Source organism: Canis aureus, chromosome 22, assembly GCF_053574225.1.
Source record: "Canis aureus isolate CA01 chromosome 22, VMU_Caureus_v.1.0, whole genome shotgun sequence".
NCBI lineage: Eukaryota > Metazoa > Chordata > Mammalia > Carnivora > Canidae > Canis > Canis aureus.
In genome coordinates this window covers 26,656,252-26,674,943 of record NC_135632.1, presented here as the reverse complement: position 1 = coordinate 26,674,943, position 18,692 = coordinate 26,656,252, and the positions used below count along the sequence as shown (strand labels likewise).

Here is an 18,692-nt window from a genome sequence, read left to right as displayed (position 1 = left end):
TAAATTTTGTTTATGCAATTTATATCACCTTTTTAAAAGTACCGACCAAAATATTCAATTAACTTTAAATTAAAATAAACCATCTAAACTAATAGGCATTTTAACTACATCTACTTGTAAAATTAAAAGGAAATCAAAGGCCTAAAATGCTACTTCACATTTTTAGCCCAAGTCTTTGAATTAAAGGACTGAGCTATTTGTAAAAAGTGGATGTCGCCTAAACAATTAAGCAAATTAACTGTTTCAAAAGAAAGCGTGGGGTGTACCGGTGTGATGAAATGAAATATGGAAAGAGAAAATGAAAGTGATGTTTTCATTTACTAGATTACTTAAGATGACAAATATAATGGCTCCTTCTCTCAAAATTTGGTAATGGGCCTTTATAAATAATCTAAAAAGTGTAACATGATTTCCAATAAGCTAAGGAAAAGTAGAGAAGTCTGATGATGTGTTCCATGATTTATTTATCTTCTCAATGTATTTGTAAAAGATTCTATAGGGTTGCTCACTCTGAATTTTCATCACATTGTTACCATAACCAAGGAGCTCTCTTAGAACAGATCTGTGCATCTATTTTGGCAGAAAATGTAGTTTTACAACAATTTCTTACTCAACACCATATTTACAAAACAGATGGAGTTCCAAAGAAATCATTTTAAATGAGAAATATAATTCTGGTCAGCCCACAGTGTATTTCTGCATATGTCCTGCATCTAAGCAATAATCCTCTTTCTGTGCTCACTGCTTATCACATATGGGCTGCTATTTCTCCCTCTGACTTGGGGATCCCCAACCTAAGAGAAATGTCAAGATGGTAATGAAAATGGAAGCTAGGAAACAGGCACAGCTCACAAGCCCAACATTTCAACTAAAGCAACCCCCTAAATATTGGCCTCTGTTCCTTAGCTAGCAACTCCCTGCCATGCTCTCAAGCCCCCAATTATCACCTTGCTTACCCATCTACTCCTGCCTCTATGTTGCCATCACCTGACTGAATTCATCCATTATATTCAAAAAGAACATAAGGAAGCCAGAGAAAGATAGCTCTATTGCTTTTTTACATGAGCTTCTGCTAAGTTTTTTGTTTTGTTTTGTTTTTTACTATTTTTTAACAAAGTGAAATCATTTCTGCCACTCATGTGACAAAAATGTGCACTATTCATTGCTTTACGAAATGTGACGTTAAAGATCCCTTTATTCTATCAAAATATTGCCTTGATACCATTATGTCTGTAGAAAACACCATACTAAGTTTCTAAAATCTTGATCCTTCAAGCACCAATTCAAAGGGAAACATATCAAGTCAGTTACATACTTAAATACGGTATACCCCTTTCCTATAACCGTATACCCCTTTCCTATAACCGAGGCTTGATCAACTTTCAACACTATTGTCATAGTTTCAAAGGATGTTTAAGAAAATGTACATTGACACACTGACACAGAGGAAAGAAAAAGGAGTAAATCAAGTCATCTTAGGAGGTATAAGAAAATGAACAAGATATGAGACTGGTAAATACCAAATTACCAATTTTAGAAATTAAGAGAACTTGGAGAAATGTATTTCCTTATCATGCCTCCATTCATTCAGGAAGCAATCTATTGAGCCCCTACTATGTTCCTGGGACTGTGTATCCAGGGATACAACTCTGAACAAGAAACCAGCTGCCTTCATTAGAAAAAAGAAAAATGACAAAGATATCTTTCAAAGTTTCAAAATTCAAAAGCAGTGATTGCTGAATAGTTAGTGATTTCCCCATGTGCTTCTAGAATCTTCAATGAAGAAATGATATCTACCAACATGGTCTCAACTCCACATATCAGAAATATCAGCAAATCATCTTTCTTCCCATTCTGAATATAAAATTAAAACAGCTGTTTTAATTAAATAAGTTACACTGTGGATCCCAGTATGGACACCAATAAAGCTTGATTTAAAAAAAAAAAAAAAAAAAAAAAAACAGTGCAAAAACAGGTCCTCCATAAAATTGGGGAAGAAAATTCAAATTAGGTAGGCTGGTCCCTTCCCCGGAATTTTCACCTCAAATTTCATTAACACCACAATGCAATATCACTACAAGTACCTGGCAGCCAATAAAAACAGACATGACACAGAACTCTGTTAACAGGATTGATTATCTCGCATAGCTGAAAGCAACTGCCAAGGAAACATAAGCTTACAGGGTAAAAGAAAATAGAAGTCACTTTGTAAAAGCCAGGTATGCAGCAAAAAATAGGTTACTTTCCTTAAATTCTCCACGCCTACTGCAGACAGTTAATACACTTGATCTTTAAGCCCTTCACTCATGCCCTTGCCCAGACATAAACTGTACAAACAGATGACAAAGCGAAAAGCAGTTTCACAACTGCCTGTTACAGAGTAGGAAGGTGGTATATTTCACTCGATTACTGCAGAAGCTGATAACGCCATGAGACGCTACAGAGTCCTTAGAGGATTTCTGGAGGTCCGATTAAATTTCAAATACCACCAGCGCCAATTCTCTTTACTGTGGCCTGTTTCGCCTTCTCTCCCATGGGTCACAGGAAGGGTGGGTGCTTCCCTGTCAGTGTGCTTTGCTGCTCACTGTCCTGGTAACCCCCTGATTTTCAGAAAGAAATGTTTTCATATTTGCTCTGAACTTAAGCAGAATGAGCTACTCTTGCTTAAGGCTCTGCTCTTCTTAGCTGATGAACTATTTTTTTTCACTTCCACGTCACGAGAAATATTTTTACACTGCAGACCGAAATGTAGTATTAGAATGAAACCACCACAAACTCAAGAGGAGTTCCTAATGTCACTTCTTGAGTTTAAGATGCACAAAACAATTGCCGCCTTTCTTCTGCTAAGGAACGCTCTGCAAAAGATACCAAAACCAGGCAAACTGCTCAAAAGAACTTCCACAGAACTGGAGGCCTGCCTAACTGCAGCAAGGAAAAGATTAAATTGTGCAGAACTGTAATGTCTCAGTGCTTTGGAGCCTAAGAAAGCGGAAATCTTCATTTATGTTCAGAAACCTCCATCCCCGCCCCCCCCCCGCTGCCCCCCCGCCCCGGACTGAGTGACCAGAGATTTTGCACCCTCCAAGTACAACCGTTTGCAAGAGGCAACTAGATCCTGATCAGAAGAAACCTACTGAATAACCTCTGTTCACCACCTGGGATTTTTAAGAAAATGTTTTCCCATAACCACTGTCTTCAACGTACAATAGACACCTCGCAGGGAGTCCGTTACCGGCCAAGGCTACCACAGAGGAAGGAGCATGTCCTGCCCAGCCGGGTACAGGCCATCATTCCAGGCCAGTGCTGGGGGAGGTGACAGCCCCAAGTTCAACCCGGAGCGTCCGAGCACGGCTCCCCCTGCACATCAAGGATCACCTCTCCATTCTTTCCGAATGCCATCTGCATCCCATCCCTGCTCCAGCACCCCAAGCGCCCATGCACCAGCGGTTCCCGTCAGCAGGGGGGCTCCGCTTACGACTCCTCCCCTCTCGGGGGCTGACCCCGGGGGCGGCGGGGGTGCGCGGCTGAGCGCCCTTCTCCCACCTACCTTGATGATGCTGCTGCGGCGGGGCAGGCCGCCGGGTTTGCTCTCCCGGGGGAGGGGGCAGGCGGCCGCGCCGGGGGCCGGGGCGAGCGCGGCGCCGCGGGGTCCCCTGGCGGGGCTGGCTCGGGCTTCGTCCCCGGACACGCCGAGGCTGCAGTCTCCGTTGGAAACCCCGCCGCTGTCACAGCGCGCCCGCCCGTGGCCGAGGCGACCTCCCCCGCCGCCGCCGCCGCCGCCGCCGCCTTCCCCGGCTGCAGGTTTCAGGGCGCCCTTGGAGCCGAGGGCCGGGCCCGGGGAGGTGGGCAGGGCCCCGCCGGCGGCGCCCCCCCGGCCGCACTCCGCCATGGGCGCCCCACGACCCGCCAGCACAAAGCCGCGTCCCCGCGTCCCCGCGTCCCCGCCGCCGCCTCGGGCCGCCGCGCGCGGCCCCTCCTCCTCGCCGCCTCCCGCCGCCGCCTCCGCCGCCGCTTCTTCCGCTTTTTTTTTTTTTTTTTTTTTTTTTTTTTTTTTTTTAATTTAGCTGTGATGTTTGTTTCGAGCTCGCCTCGCGCACGGTCCCAGTCGTGGCGGCACACTTCTCGGCAGATTCCTGCAGGGGCGAGAAGAGAGACCCAGTGAGCTCCGGCGGCGGCGGGGCCCGGCTCGCGTACCTGGGGAAGGAGAACACGCCCCGCACGCGAGCCGCCGCGGGCGCCAAAAATAGCCGCGCGGGCCGGGCGCGCACTGCGCCCCGGGGCGCCCTCCCCGAGGCTGCGCGCCTGCCGCCCGAGGGCCTGGGGGCGCCCTCCCCGGGGCCCCGGGCACCGCCTCCGGGGCGATCGCAGCGCCCGGCGCGCGGGAACCCGGCCCCCAGCCCCGGGCCGCGGTGCCCAGCTCCGGCCGGCGCGCGGGGAAGCGGCCCGGCGCCCGCCGCCCTCCGGCCTCGCGGAGGCGCCGCCGAGGGTGCCGCGGCCCCGGGCGGGCGGGCCGAGCCTCCCCGGACCCCCCTCCCCGGAGGCCGTCGCGCGCCGAGCCCCGCCGCGCACCCCAGGCTCCCCGCCGAGGCCTGCGGCGGCGCCGAGAGGAAGCGCACGGCGGGCAGGGGCGGCCCGGCAGCCCGAGCGGCGGCGGGGCCCGCGGCAGCGCCTCCGGGGACACCCGGGCCCCCGCCCCGCCCCCGCCCCGCCCCCGCCCCCGCGCGCCGCGGTCTGCTCCGGGGCCGCCGCTGCGCGCCCTAGGCCGCGGGCACCCACCGCGAGCCGCCCGAGGTCGCCGCCGTCGGGCCTGCCCCGCGGGGACCTCGCCGCCGGCCTAGCGGACGACAAGCGGCGGCGGCCGCGGGTCCTGCACCTCCGGGCGCCCCTAAAGCTGCGGCAACTGCCAGTCCCCGCCTGGCGCCCGAGGGGCGACGCCGCGCAGGCCGCGGGCCCGGAGCGGGGGTCTGGAGCTGGGGGCCCGGCCTCCCCGCCTTCCTCCAGCCCCGGCCGGCGCGCGGGACTCGTTCGCCTCGCACCCAGCTCGGGAAAGGGCCCTCCGGACGTTCCCCTCTGGGCTTCCCCAGCGGGCCAGCCCTATTTCACACACGGAAACCAATTCCGTTCCCCGGGCTCCCGAACTGTGAATTGGTTCAACTGGATGCTAGGATGCTGGAGCGCGGGGGGGGGGGGGGGGGGGGTGAAGAGTAGAGGACCTCAGCGGAGCGGGTTCTGTGCCCTCGGAGTCGCCCTACGGGGATTTATCACCGTCCTGCCTCCCTCCCTCCCAGTGTCCTTCCTGAGCCCGCCGCCAGGGACGCGGGCTCATCTAGCCCACTGCGGGTCCCCGCCTTAGGTCAGGCTCATCTTTCGGAGCAGGATCCTACTCGGATCACAACAGCCAGTCCCTCTTCTCTCTGGTCCTTTTGCCTTCTGCCCCTCCCCTAATGCTTCAGGTAGAGTGGCCTGCCTGAGAATCAACCCTGACCTTGCCGCCCGCCCCTCAGCACAAACATCTCCCAGGATCTCCATCCCTCCAGCCAGACCCGCTCAAACTCCGCAGGGTGGTACCCGAGGCCCCACCCAGCCTGGCCCCACCCACCTCCCCATCCCTGGTTCCCTGGCTCCAGCCTCCCCCGCGCTTCTGCAAGACCTCAGCTCTTGTCCAGCTAGCGTTTCCTTTTCCGAGCGTGCACTTCCCGAAGGGCGCAAAGGATAGTCCACTGGGGGGGGGGGGGGGGGGGTACTTAAAGACTTTGCTTTCATTAGCGTGATGTAGTAAACAGCCAAGTAACCTGAGGAAACGGGCTTTCCATACATATACATACCCGCCCTTGCCTCTGAAGAAACTTCAAATACCTTCATGTTATTCTTGGGGGCGTGTTAATTCTTCTGATCTTCTGGATTCATGTTTTTGTAATTCATCAGAAAAGCTTTTATTCATTTCTAGACGATCTGGGCCTACACGCTAACAAATATTTTAGCGTCGATGGACCACAATGTTTTAATATTTTATTCCCTCATTCTTTTCTTTCTTTTTGTTCTAGTTTTTATTCAAACACTTTTTTCTATCTTGATAGTCTTGCAAGAAAATATTCAAATAATTCAAATCAGGTTCTTAATCTGCTTTATATCAAATTCACAGTCATAGTAGCCAGCGAATGAAGAAACTGAGGGGAAGGAAAGGAAAAATGCTGGGCCTCTGTTCTGCACGTTTTCTAAATTTGATATTTTGAGTAACTGCCTGAAGGTATCTCTGCCCTTTCCCCGCATTTACTAATCACTAGTAACATGCTACAAGAGTCCTGTACTTTGCAACGTACCCCATGAGTTTCCCCCAGTGAGTAGGGGGACAAATACAGATTTAAACCTCCAGGATGTTTTTTTAATTAAACCACCATCTAATTCACCTAATGCTCTCCAAAATGAGCACCTATCCATCTCACTCTGGACTCCCAGCAGGTCAAACCAGGGAGACTTCGTTGAAATAGACTTGGCATTTAAATTAAAACGTTTCCCAAAGCATCTTGGCAGACCTGTAGCTAGTGATGCCAGAAGCCCAAGGCCTGTGCCAGGTTCCTTTTTATCCCCCTAAGAGCTTGTCTCCCACAAGCTGCTGGTCACACGCCTGCTGATGTTATAGCTGTAGTTCTCCATCACACCAACAGCCAGACTGCAGGTACCACTTCTTCTACATGGTGATGGGAAGCAGCATGTTCCTCTGACATGTGCGGTTCTCAGCTCTCAGCAGGCTTTTTAATAGCTAAACTCAGATTTTTTTTCATCACAAACAGCATAGTAAGCAATTGTTTCTCCTCCTTCCTGCTTGTCTCTCTGCAGTTACTAAGTGATTGCTTTCCATTTCTCCTATTCCATGAGCAGTGTTATTGAAGAGATTGTAAATATTTTGCCAAAATCTTTGCGTAAGTGTTTTCATGGCATTGTAAAATTCATAGAAGTTAGAGTTAGAAAAAGAGCCAAAATATCATAGTCATTCCTCAGCAAATCCTGTCTAATGGTTCCTTCAGAAAAATTTTCAGGGCAGGGCAATAAGAGATAGGCAAGACACGAATAAAATGCTCCTTCTGGATAACTCTATGGTGCTTGTGACAATTTATTATATCTCTATACACACGGTTAGATGTTCGTAATTTGTAATGTTTAAAACCAATAAATACCTTTAAACTCTCATTATCCTGTTATGTAATACATTGCTTTATTTAAGGTTTCTTCACTTTTCAGTCCATCTCAGCCTTTAATCTTTATTGTCACCCTCACCAAACTGTCTTCTATTTGTCTCTTTAATTTGATTTGTAGAACATAAGCTATTTGGGCTCCCTGGTCCATCATAACCTTCCTTCAGCCTCCCAAAATAACACTGACGCTGTTTACTGACTTCTTGCCGTCATTTATACCCTTGTAGGTTATGAATTCATATCTAGTTTCCAGTTCGCAGGGTCTAACATTACGACTCAAACTTTTTCTGACTCACTGAGCACTTGGCCTTCAGATTATTTTTCCCCTCAATGTATTATAACAATTTTCATTTCCCAAATCTCAATCTCATTTTATTTCTGTATCTCTCCAAAGATGCAGTTCAACCTCTGAGCCTTCATATTCGACTGCTCCCATATGCTTAATGTGAGAGCTAAGTAGAGCAGAAAGTAGAAGAGCATAATGCTTTAAGGAAATACCAGATTACATCAAAGTACTTGTCCTCGCTGGCTACCCATTCTGCCTCCTGAGTTAATTCAAGATGTTGATTTTAATCTAGTATGCTCCTAAGGGTTGGATTATGTTTATTTTATCATGATCCTTAATGAGAGATAGGTTGCAATCGCCTCTCTTCCTGGGCTCCAGAGGCAAGTTAGACCTGCCAAAAGCTTTCATTTTCATACTCTTCCTCTCCTCTGACACTAAAGATCCTTCACCCGTTTTCCTTGGCTCCACCTTCTATGAGTATATATGGCTGCCAAGAGGCTAGACACTCAGGGAATTACATCGACACTTTCCAGCCACTGAGGAACAATTCATTAAATCATCCTCAGTGGCTACTGAGTTAGGTAGCACTTTGAAGGAATCTATCAATTACTCAAGATTTGATAAGACTACCCCAACAACAAAAGTAATGATATTATTTGCTCTAAAAATTACCATTGCTTTTCATGCTTTTGTAAACTTTTTTGTAAACTTTTGTAAACTTGCATGTATTCGGATGTATTTCTACTCTCATTTTATTACAAGAATCACTGCAAACGCAAATGCCCATAAGGAACCAGGTGGGTAATGTAATGACTAAAGCTAGAAGGATTTGTTTTATAATAGCATCATAATTTATAGTTTCAGCAGTGACATGTTTGCATATCGAGAACAGAGGAATACTCTTCTTGATTCATCTTTGTTTTTCTAGTTTTAAAAGAGCCTCAGATATAAGAAATACTTCACCTTCCTCCTAACTCTAAGAAAGATAATGTGAACATAATGATAAATAGCAACTGATGTTCAGCCAGGTGTGGGGTAGCAATATGGAGTGATAGGGACTCAGATAACCTGGTAAGCAATCTTACAGCTGTGACACAGGAGTCCTGGCCCAGTGCTGCCAGGATCATCTTATTTTTCCAGAGAAGCCAAAACTCTGGAATATAAAATTAGCTATTGTGTTAGTTCATTCCCTTAAGAGGACACCCACAAAGTGAGGTCTCCATGTATTGTTCTTTATAAGGTCTATTTTTTGCTGTCCTATCTCCTAACTGCATGATGAGCCAATGCCTTCCACATTTTGCCTATTTGGGGGTCTTATCAAAATGATTTTCAAGGATAGCTTTATTTTAGTGAGTTTAAGAAATCTGATGACCATAGCATTTTCAGCATACCAATGTATGATGTATGGCTCCCACATCCCAACCCCAGAATTATTTCTATTATCTCTGAAGTCTGAATCTCAGAAATCCATTGGCTAGCCAAAAACTCTGCTCTTTATTCTATCAGGCTCTTTCCTTTATTTCTCCACCTTCCAGCCTTAGCAAAACATGGGCTTCCTCTACCCCCTCCCACTCTCTTGGTCCATCAGCACTCTTGTCTATTTTTTTCTTTCCTTCCCTGGCCTCAGGACCAAGACTTTCAACCACATTCTCATCAGCATCCGAGGATCCTTCATATCACTGTCCTTCTATTGTGCCCATTTTGCCAATCTACAGCTTTGCATACATCCAACCATCTATGCCCCCAGGCTGCCACTCTGCTGGGGAGGAAAAAAAAATCACATAACTATGCTGACTGGATGAGTGTACAATTTATGTGTTCAGTGGGACCTTTGGGCTCTGAGGCAATATTTTACCCTTTCCTAAGTGGCTCCAATTTCCATGCTCCAAACTCTCCCAGTTGGCCCACTGTCCCCCACGCCATTTCAGCAATAGTCCTAGAATTCTACTTCACACACACGATAAAATACATTAGAAAATAAGTTGTTTTAACTTCCCCTACATGCTATTTATTCTTACCTCACCCATCACCCCTACATCTTAAACTAACGCCAAATCAGAAACGATGTATGACTATCTTTTTTGATCATTGGACGCTTCTATTCTGATGTGATTGTTTTTTCCTTCTGGGACCAAAGGGTCTCATAACCCTTCTTTGGGTGAAGGGCGAAGGGCGAATGGGGTCTTCAATCTCAATGTCAGTCACACAAGGACAAGAATCAAGGGTTCAAAAGCAGCCTTAGACCAAAGAAAGAGGAAATGTCCTCCTTGTGGGGTACATTCTCCTCTTGGGCCTGGTGTCTTAGGTCTTCATGGGTGCTTCAGGGAAGTAAGGAGGAGAATAAAGCCTCCAAGAGCCAAGAGGAGAAAGCTGCTTTCATCAGAAACCCCATAAGCTTGGGTCTCTGGACTCTAAGGATAGGAACATTGTGTGGCCAGTTTCAAGTTGTTCTTTGTGGTATAATTCCCCCATGCTGTAAGTAAAGAGAGGTTACATAGTAAGGCTCCTCTCCATTGTACTATCTTGCTACTTCCCTTCTATATAAATATACTCTAGATATATTTTCTAGTAATTTTTTAGCTACCAGTCGATTGTAACTGGTTTCCTTTCTCTTCTACTGAAACTGCCCTCACAAAGGTTATGGTTGACATCCTAATTAACAAACCGCATGGCTACTTTTCAATCTTTATCTTTTTTGACCTTTGTGGAACATTTGATACTGCTAACTCTCCTTATATCATTGAAACTCTCTTTTCCCCTGCTAAGATTTTTGGACTGGTTGTACCACAGGATTCTCAAACTCAACATGCCTTAAGTTTAATTCACTGAATCTTTACTCCGTGCCCTAGTCTCCTGTACTCCATATTTCCGTTTGTGGTACTCTACCTACACAGTAGCCTTATGAAGAACTCAGCATCAGCCTCAACTTCCAGCACCCCTTGTTCCAGTTAACTATCAAGGCATAGTTAACTATGTAAATCAACCTAGAAGTGTCTCTAGTTTGTCCCATTCCCACCAGAGTGACCTAGTTGACTTTCTCACTATACATGGCTTGGACTATTGCTGTAGCCTCCTAACCCTGGCTGACTCTAGTCCATCCCCACCCCTACTTCACTCTCCCAACCCCAGCTTCAATCTATTTCTCAAACCACCATCAAAATTGCCCTAAGGGGATCACTTCTCAACCTAAAAATTTCCAACAGTTCCACTTCAAGACAAACATCATTCTCCTTAGCTGACACACATGGCCCAACATAACCTGGTCCCCAGATTCCTCTCAAGCATCATCGTCTACATTCTCATCCTCTTTATGTTTGCTAGGTTTAGAATTCCTGTTTTCTCTCCATTAGGAGAACTTAAAGGCATCCTTTAAGAAAGCACAAGTGTTTCTTCCATTGATAAGATGTTCCTGACTCCAGAAGCCATAACGAGTTGCTCTTCTAGGCTCTTAAAGTACTTAGTACATACCTCTACTACAGTCCTCATTATACATACTGTAATTATTTGTAAGTCTTTTTCCTGTGAGTTTGAGCTCAACAAAGTACAACTTAGAAGACTTTCCTCTGCACTAACTGAGCTTATCAGAGTTTGACAGTGCTTCACCTTCCAACTCTGTACCAGCCCAGGACCTGACATATAACAGATCCTCAGTAAATTTGATTTCTTTTTTATATATATATTTATTTATTTATTTATTCATGAGAGGCACAGAGAGAGAGAGAGAGAGGCAGAGACACAGGCAGAGGGAGAAGCAGGCTCCATGCAGGGAGCCTGATGTGGGACTCGATCCTGGGTCTCCAGGATCACACCCTGGGCTGAAGGCAGTGCTAAACCGCTGAGCCACTGGGGCTGCCCAGTAAATTATATTTCAATAAGCCTTTTATAAGAATCCATCTTTGTCCCTCATATGCTTATAGAATACTTTTTTATTTCATAAGGCCTCTTCCTTTGCATGTGCTGAGTATGTTTTAGTTTCTGCCTTCCAATTTTTCTCCCCATCTTTCCTAATTACCAATAAGTCCATTCATGTAGCCAGCATCTGTTAAATATATATGTATACTGTGTGAAGAGCTATATTTGATGCTATGGGAGAAGGCCACTAGGAGTCTGGGGTATGAAGGAGTTTTATTTTCCGATGTGTATGCATTCCAGTCTCAGTTTTAAAAGTAGTTAAAAATAGCGCAGCCCCGGTGGCTTAGCGGTTTAGGGCTGCCTTCTTCCCCGGTCGTGATCCTAGAGACCCGGGATCAAGTCCCGCGGCAGGCTCCCCACATGGAGCCTGCTTCTCCCTCTGCCTGTTTCTCTCTCTCTCTCTCTCTCTCTCTATCTCTGTGTGTGTGTCTAATAAATAAATAAATAATCTTTTAAAAAGTAGTTAAAAATAATAAATTAAAGGAGCAGTCCCAGCACAGCCATGGGCCCATAAAAATTCTGACCTAGCCCTGAGAGATACGATGCAGCAAAACCTGACCAGATCAAAACATTACCTCTCCAGCTTGGTGTGCTACCCAAACCCTTTCTTAATTAGTTAGAAATTCCCACAGTTAACAGTACACAACACGAGAGGACGAAATCTACAGAAGGCCGCTGTTAAGATGTACCAATTACCTGGCAAAAAGAAGCTTCCCTAGACAGCTCCCCCTTATCTACATTAGCAAAAAATTAGCCAAATGTCACCTTGTGTTTTTAGCATACACATGCTAGGCCACATGAGAGACAAAAGACAGATTAATCTTGTTACCCAGCAGGTGGAGGACCAGGCTCAGAACCCTAGCCACAGCCACCCCCACCTCCCAACAACCCAAACAAACAAAACAAAACAAACAACCATAAAGAGGGGGCAAGTGAAGAGAGATTGCTATCATCCTGTGGTCTTAGAATGGGCCTCCATGTCTGCCCTGTACAAAGTAACTCCTAAGAGAGGGCTTGGGGAGGCAACAAGACTTGAGTGAGCCTGGTCCTTGCAGGAAGTGATGGAGCTGGCTTAGGGTCAGAAGGTCATTCTGGGGAAGCCAGCCAGCACAAACCAAGACACATCCAAGTTCCTCCGCTTGTCAGCAGTTCCTGTACAAACACTTCTTGCATTATTAAACCGTAGTTAAGACACAATGTGGAGGGAGCCTCAAATGATCTTTTTAAATCATGTGATCATGTAAATAGAGGATCTTGAGCTCAACTGGGACTAGCTACAGGAACGCGAGGAAGTGATTAAGTTGTGGCCACAGGGATTTTAGGCTCCTTGGAGAGGAAACCTTCTAGCACAGGGACCATTGGTCCCTGGTATGCATTACCGGGGGCGGGGAGGGGTGGCGGCGGAGGAAGGGGGGCTTGGAATTTCCTTTCCACAAGAACCTTAAGCAATTATCCACCGGGATGGTCCGGGCGGCCTCAGCCCGAAGGCAAAAGGTCATAATGAAAGACTCCTTTGACCTACTGATTCTGGGTGTTACACCACAGAGCTTTTTGAAAGTCAAATTAGATGTTGGGGGTTTTGGTTGGTTGGTTGGTTGGTTGGTAGGTTTTTGTTTTTGTTTTTGTTTTCAATTCTCAGTAGTCTTCATTTTAGTGGAATTACTCTTTGGTGTGCTGTGATAAAATGTTTCAGCTCTCTTCCAATCCCATGTATTTCTCATCGGAGTGTCCAATTCCCTCTCATTTGCTGTCTTGAAATCAAATACCTCTGTAATCCTATATTCCCATACTCAGAGTGTAAATGTTTCACATAATTGGTCCATTTTTCCTACCTTTTAAGTTAGGTTCCCTGGTTTCTCTTGATCATTGAACCCAAGATCCCAGGACACTCTCTCTTCTGGGTAGATTCTCCACTTGGTGAATTATAAAGTGGCCCTTTTCCTAACATGGTAACTAACTTCTTTGATGCTGAGGACATGCTGTATTTGTAACAGCTAAGGGCAATTAAAGTAGAGTACAATGTTAAAGGGATTAATTTTTAATGCGAGTAATTTTAAATCACCCTCGATTTCCAGTTTTGATAATGGGTAACTTGGGTTTTTGAGTCTGTTTTGTATCCAAAATAAATTTTCTTATCACCATATTCTCCGGTGTCAAACTCAGCTTGCTGCCTCCATAAACACTTCACACTGTGAACCATTTATATGTTCTCCAATCCATCCTTCTCCCTGCAAAGATTGTATTTGTCTACACTGACATTTCAGCCATAAAAATGATCACAACCATCTCTGCTCTGCCTTCTCTTTTTCTTTTAAACACACAGCTTAAATCTTAAGTCTTTCATAAGCCCTTTTCTCTACATTGGTGTGTAAACACTTCATTCCAACAATCTACTGTTCTCGCTCTTACTTGCAGGGAAATTTAAACCTTCTGTTTAATTTGGGATGTGAGGAAGCAGCCTGGCTATGGGACTCAGCCCCCAGACCTGAGATGATCTGGCTATAAGCTCCTATTAGAACCCTGGCGATTTGGTCACTACTTGACATAAGATAATTCTTTAAGCCTTGGGGATTTCATTTTTCTCCAAGATCACCCAGGGATAAAAATGCTGACCTATCTTTTGACCTGCCTCCGGGGATGGATGAGGACCAATATGTGCAAGCACTAAAGAATGGTATAAATGCTGATTGAAAAGGTAGCAATTTGAGTTCACAAATAATTTCCCCAAAAAGTCAATTATACCTGCAAGATTTCTCTGACACACACAGGAAGTCTCAGCCTCATCTATATTTCATGTACTTCCCTTCTCACTGGTCCCTTTAAAAGTGGGTTTGGGGTGTAATAAGTGTTTCACAGTGAAAAAATCTCCATGCCCCCAAATTCCAGAGCCCCAGTCAGTGTCTCCCTTATTTTTATTTTGAATATAATGTCTGCTCAATCACGGAATATGGAAATTTGTTGGAACATACTCAATTACATTCCCTTCACAGCATTATTGACAACGATTTCTGTATATTATGTTGACTTGGGGATTATATGACCACCCACTAACTCACCCATCAACACAGTGTTATACACACTTTAGCTTCTCTAAGTGTATCTCACAAGTTAATAATTCTGAAGAGAAACACAAAACAGTAAGAGGACAGAAATTGTGTCCCTCTAAATTGTGATCTCATCGAGAAGAAAGAGGGAAGCCAGCCCAGCAACCAGAGACTGTAATGGGGAAAACTATTCATCAATCCAGAAGGGTGGATGAGTAATGGGGCTCACAGGTTGGAAAAAGAATTATTCCTATGTATCAAAATGAAAGAAGGCATTAGTAGAATTAGTGTTCCTTACGCAGCTGGCTCAAGAGCTCTACTTGTTTCTGAAATGAGTGGAGTAGGGGGTAGGAACCAAGTACTTATCAGTTCATTTCCCTAAGCAAGTCCATATCATTTCAGGCCTCAGGGCAGGACATACAGGCTTCTTGGGATGAGCCAGACATCTGAGAAGGAGCTTCATTTCCAATCAGCCCTGAACACAGTTCGGGGTGGGCCTCCTTAGAGATTCAGGCTTTACGGATTTATTTCATCAAGACTCTGTCTCCAGGATCTGGAGGTGCGATTTCTTTTTTTTTCTTTTTTTAAGATTTTCTTTTATTTACTCATGAGAGATACAGAGCGAGCAAGAGAGAGAGAGGCAAAGACACAAGCAGAGGGAGAAGCAGGCTCCATGCAGGGAGCCCGACGCGGGATTCAATCCCGGGTCTCCAGGATCACGCCCTGGGCTGCAGGCAGCACTAAACCGCTGCGCCACCGGGGCTGCCCATGGAGGTGCGATTTCTATGAGTGTAGTTTCAGCCTACAGCAGCAGTTACTTTAAACAAAAAAACAAACAAACAAAAAAAAAGTGGAGCTCAATTTGAGGAATGAGAGGAGTGAGACAAAGGGAATCAGGGTCTACAGGCGATAGAAAGCCTGCTTATCTCCTTCTGAGTCAATCACCTCCTTCAGTGAACAAGAGGGAAGGAGGAATGTCATCATGAGAGCAGAAAGAGGGCCAGGTTGGACATATTTATTCCCACTTTACAGATGAAGCTATAGAGGCACATCCAACATTAGGTAGTGTGCCCAGGGCCAAGTATGGTTCCAAAGTCCATTAACTTAACCTTAATGCAATTTTGAGGGATGGAAAAGAGCCAGAATGCCCTCTTTGAAAGTCCAGCCCAAGAAGAATGAGTAGCTATGGGGACATATTTATATCTCTATCATTTTCAGCAGACTGAGGCCCAGTTAGTCATCCTGGTTGGCTATTCCTTTTCCAGGTACACATAGACCTGGAGGATTCCAACTACGTTCCTTCCTGATATCACTATACAAAGAAAACCTTAGAGTGTTCAACCAGCACTGTCATCTTGGTGTAGCCTTGAGGATTAACCATGCAGCTCAGTGGAGAATTGGTGAGCATTTATCATATGCACCCCGCACTATTTCAGGGCCTTCTCGTGCCTCATCTCACTTATCCCTCACAGAGATTCTGATAAGTAGCTACACTTATTGTCTCCACTTTACAGATGGTAGAATTGAGAAACTGAGAAAGCTCAGGAAAGTGAAGGGACTTGCCTAACCCCAAACCACAGACGAGACACAAGCCAACTTCAAGTTCAAAGCTTCAGGGATGCTTCAGTGGGTTTTAACCCCATTCTGCCATGTGACAGCTCTATTCACTAGGAGGCATTAAGCTGCCTCCTTCACTTCTCAAGAGAAGGTCTGTGTTTGAAGGAAAGTGAGTTTTGCACCTCCAGGATGATGAGAGTATATATGGTTAAGGCAGACAAGAGTATGGTAGAAAAAGATGGCAGGCCTAAAATCCCAAGTGCAAGGGAGCAAGCCCCATTCTTCTTATGTTAAGAGACTGGAGAAGATGAGGACTCCACTTGTGCGGGGCGGAGCTTGCTGCGCTCCCACTGCTGCTCCAGGCAAAAGCCCTGGTGGGGCCTGAGCTGAGTCTCATCTGTTGGACACCTGACCACAAGCTCCTCTGGAAGTAATAAAAGAACTCTTGATATTAAGTGGAGACTTGAGGAGAGACTCTTAGCAGTGATTTCACCCTGGGGGTGGGGAAGAGCTAACCAGAGGACTTTGCCAAAGCTGCCTGGCTGCAAGGGGATCTCATTTAGAGGATGGAATAAGCTTATCTAGAAAATCCAACAAATCATCCCCAATCAGCTTGTGATTAAAAAAAAATGAGTTCAGCAAAGTCTCAGAATATAAGGAACAAGCAGGACTAGCTACATAATTTGCAGCATCCCATTGCAAAAGGAAAACTCAGGGCCTTTTGTTCAGAAATTGTTAAGAATTTAAGCCTGTGACAGCAGAGCATTTGACCAAGTACAGGACCTCTTTGAAAGCAGGACCCTGTACTACTGCATGGGCTGAAATGCCCCTGAAGTGAGTCCTTGATCAAGACATTTATAGGAGGAGCTGGCCAAGTGCAAGGAGAAATCAGAAGAATTGTAATTGTAGATCTCAGGACTAAAGGAGTATAGCAGAGTCTGTGGACAAATAGAAGAGAATAGAAGAGAAGAGACAAATACATTTTCAATGTAGCTGAAAAATACAAGGAATAAAGTAGAGCTAGCAGACATACGGAAAATATTGGCTCATAGGACAAAGGATTATAAAGATTCTTTCTAGTTGTACAAATTAGTTATATACTGGGACAGAAAAATGCACTTAGTTAATGCAAAAAATAATAGCATGAAATTTATGAAACCATTTTCACACCACAACATAACAATACAATTATAATTAAATAGGAAAAATAGAATTCTAAAGAAACAAATCACATCGAAATTAAAATTTGAAATAGCATATTAACTTAACAGAGGAAAACTGTAATAACAAAAATATTTTTTAAAATACAAGTATAGAAGTATGAGAAATCATAATTAGTGAGATGCTGGCAGAAATGGACTAGGAAAATTTATCTATTTTTTTAAATGTGTTTTATTTATTTGTTTGTTTGTTTTAGAGAGAGAGAGCATGCAAGGTGGGGAGAGGGGCAGAGGGAGAGAGAGAATCCCAAGCAGACTTTGTGCTCAGCGTAGAGCCTCACTCAGGGCTCAACCTCACAACCCTGAGATCAGGACCCCAAGCCAAAATTAACAGTCAGACACTTAACTGAATGAGCCACCCAGGCATTCAAAAATTTATCTCTCTAAACATATATTAACAATAAATGAGAATAGAAACATTAGGAATTAATTCTGTGCATAGGGAACTTTAAAATGGAATAATGCAATAAACCGAAACAAAGTAGGAAAATAAAAATGCAACAGATATTTTAAAAAATAAAAGACTAACAGAAATAAACCTATAAAAGAGTAGTTTGCCTTTTGACAAAATGGACAAAATTGATAAATCTTTGGACCAATGAGAGGGAGAAATTACAAATTAATGTAATCAAGGGAAAAGATCATTAAAATAGCATAGATTCTATTAAATATTAAAGAGCATTGCTTGCTCTTTAATATCAACAGCTACTGATCTGATAATCATGTTTATATAATTTCTCACAAACAAGTAATAAAACATATGCAACAAGAAATAGAAAACATTATTAATTCATGACATATGAATAGAAAAGTTAGGTATTATGACCCTGACACCTTAACTGAAGAATTTTCTAAGTTTTAAAAAATAAATAAACCTTTATGCTACTTAAATTGTTCCAATAAACTATGGTATGTTTCCCTAGGAAACAATATTTCCTAAGTGAATTTGTTGAGCTTCATCAGGGCTAGGAATCTCATTAATGAAACAAAGATGCACAACCTCAACCAAAATCTCAGAAAAAAAATATTTTATATATATAAAATCATATATAATCATATATAAAATCATATATATATGTGTTATGTGCGTGTGTGTGTGTGTTTAAAAATTGCCTAATATGGAAAAAAAACAAGATTTGTCCCAATAATGTAAAGCTGGTATATTAAAGCAAAATATCCAACAAAATTAATCATAAAAAATAATCCAAATAAGCATAGTGGATTACTATCTTAATGTAATAAATCATAGATACTTTAAAAGTAAAATTCAAATATAAACACCAGCAAAATGTATTCAAGAAGAAAAAAATGATATATAAATACAGAGAAAGAATGACATTTAAAATCCTGTTTTTGTAAGTTAATGCAGCTAGATTTAGGAACTAGAAATAAGCCACAAAAGTATTAAAGGTAATTAAGAAAAGATCAGAGGAATTAAGAAGAGAGTAACAAAACTCAATGGCATTCCTTTATTATAGAG

The 18,692-nt window shown here is 44.2% G+C and overlaps 1 protein-coding gene across 2 annotated transcripts in view; it reads right to left on the bottom strand.

Moving 5' to 3' along the window:
* PLCL2 (phospholipase C like 2) overlaps positions 1-3,905 on the bottom strand; it is a 185,485-nt gene extending 181,580 nt beyond the window's left edge. The window contains exon 1 of one of the 2 annotated variants that reach the window (XM_077865299.1): positions 3,548-3,905. In XM_077865299.1, the coding sequence (XP_077721425.1) occupies positions 3,548-3,889 (342 nt within the window). In that variant the 5' untranslated portion in view covers positions 3,890-3,905. The remainder of the gene's footprint in view (positions 1-3,547) is intronic. The other variant, XM_077865298.1, reaches the window with a different exon arrangement.
* Positions 3,906-18,692: the final 14,787 nt, after the last annotated feature.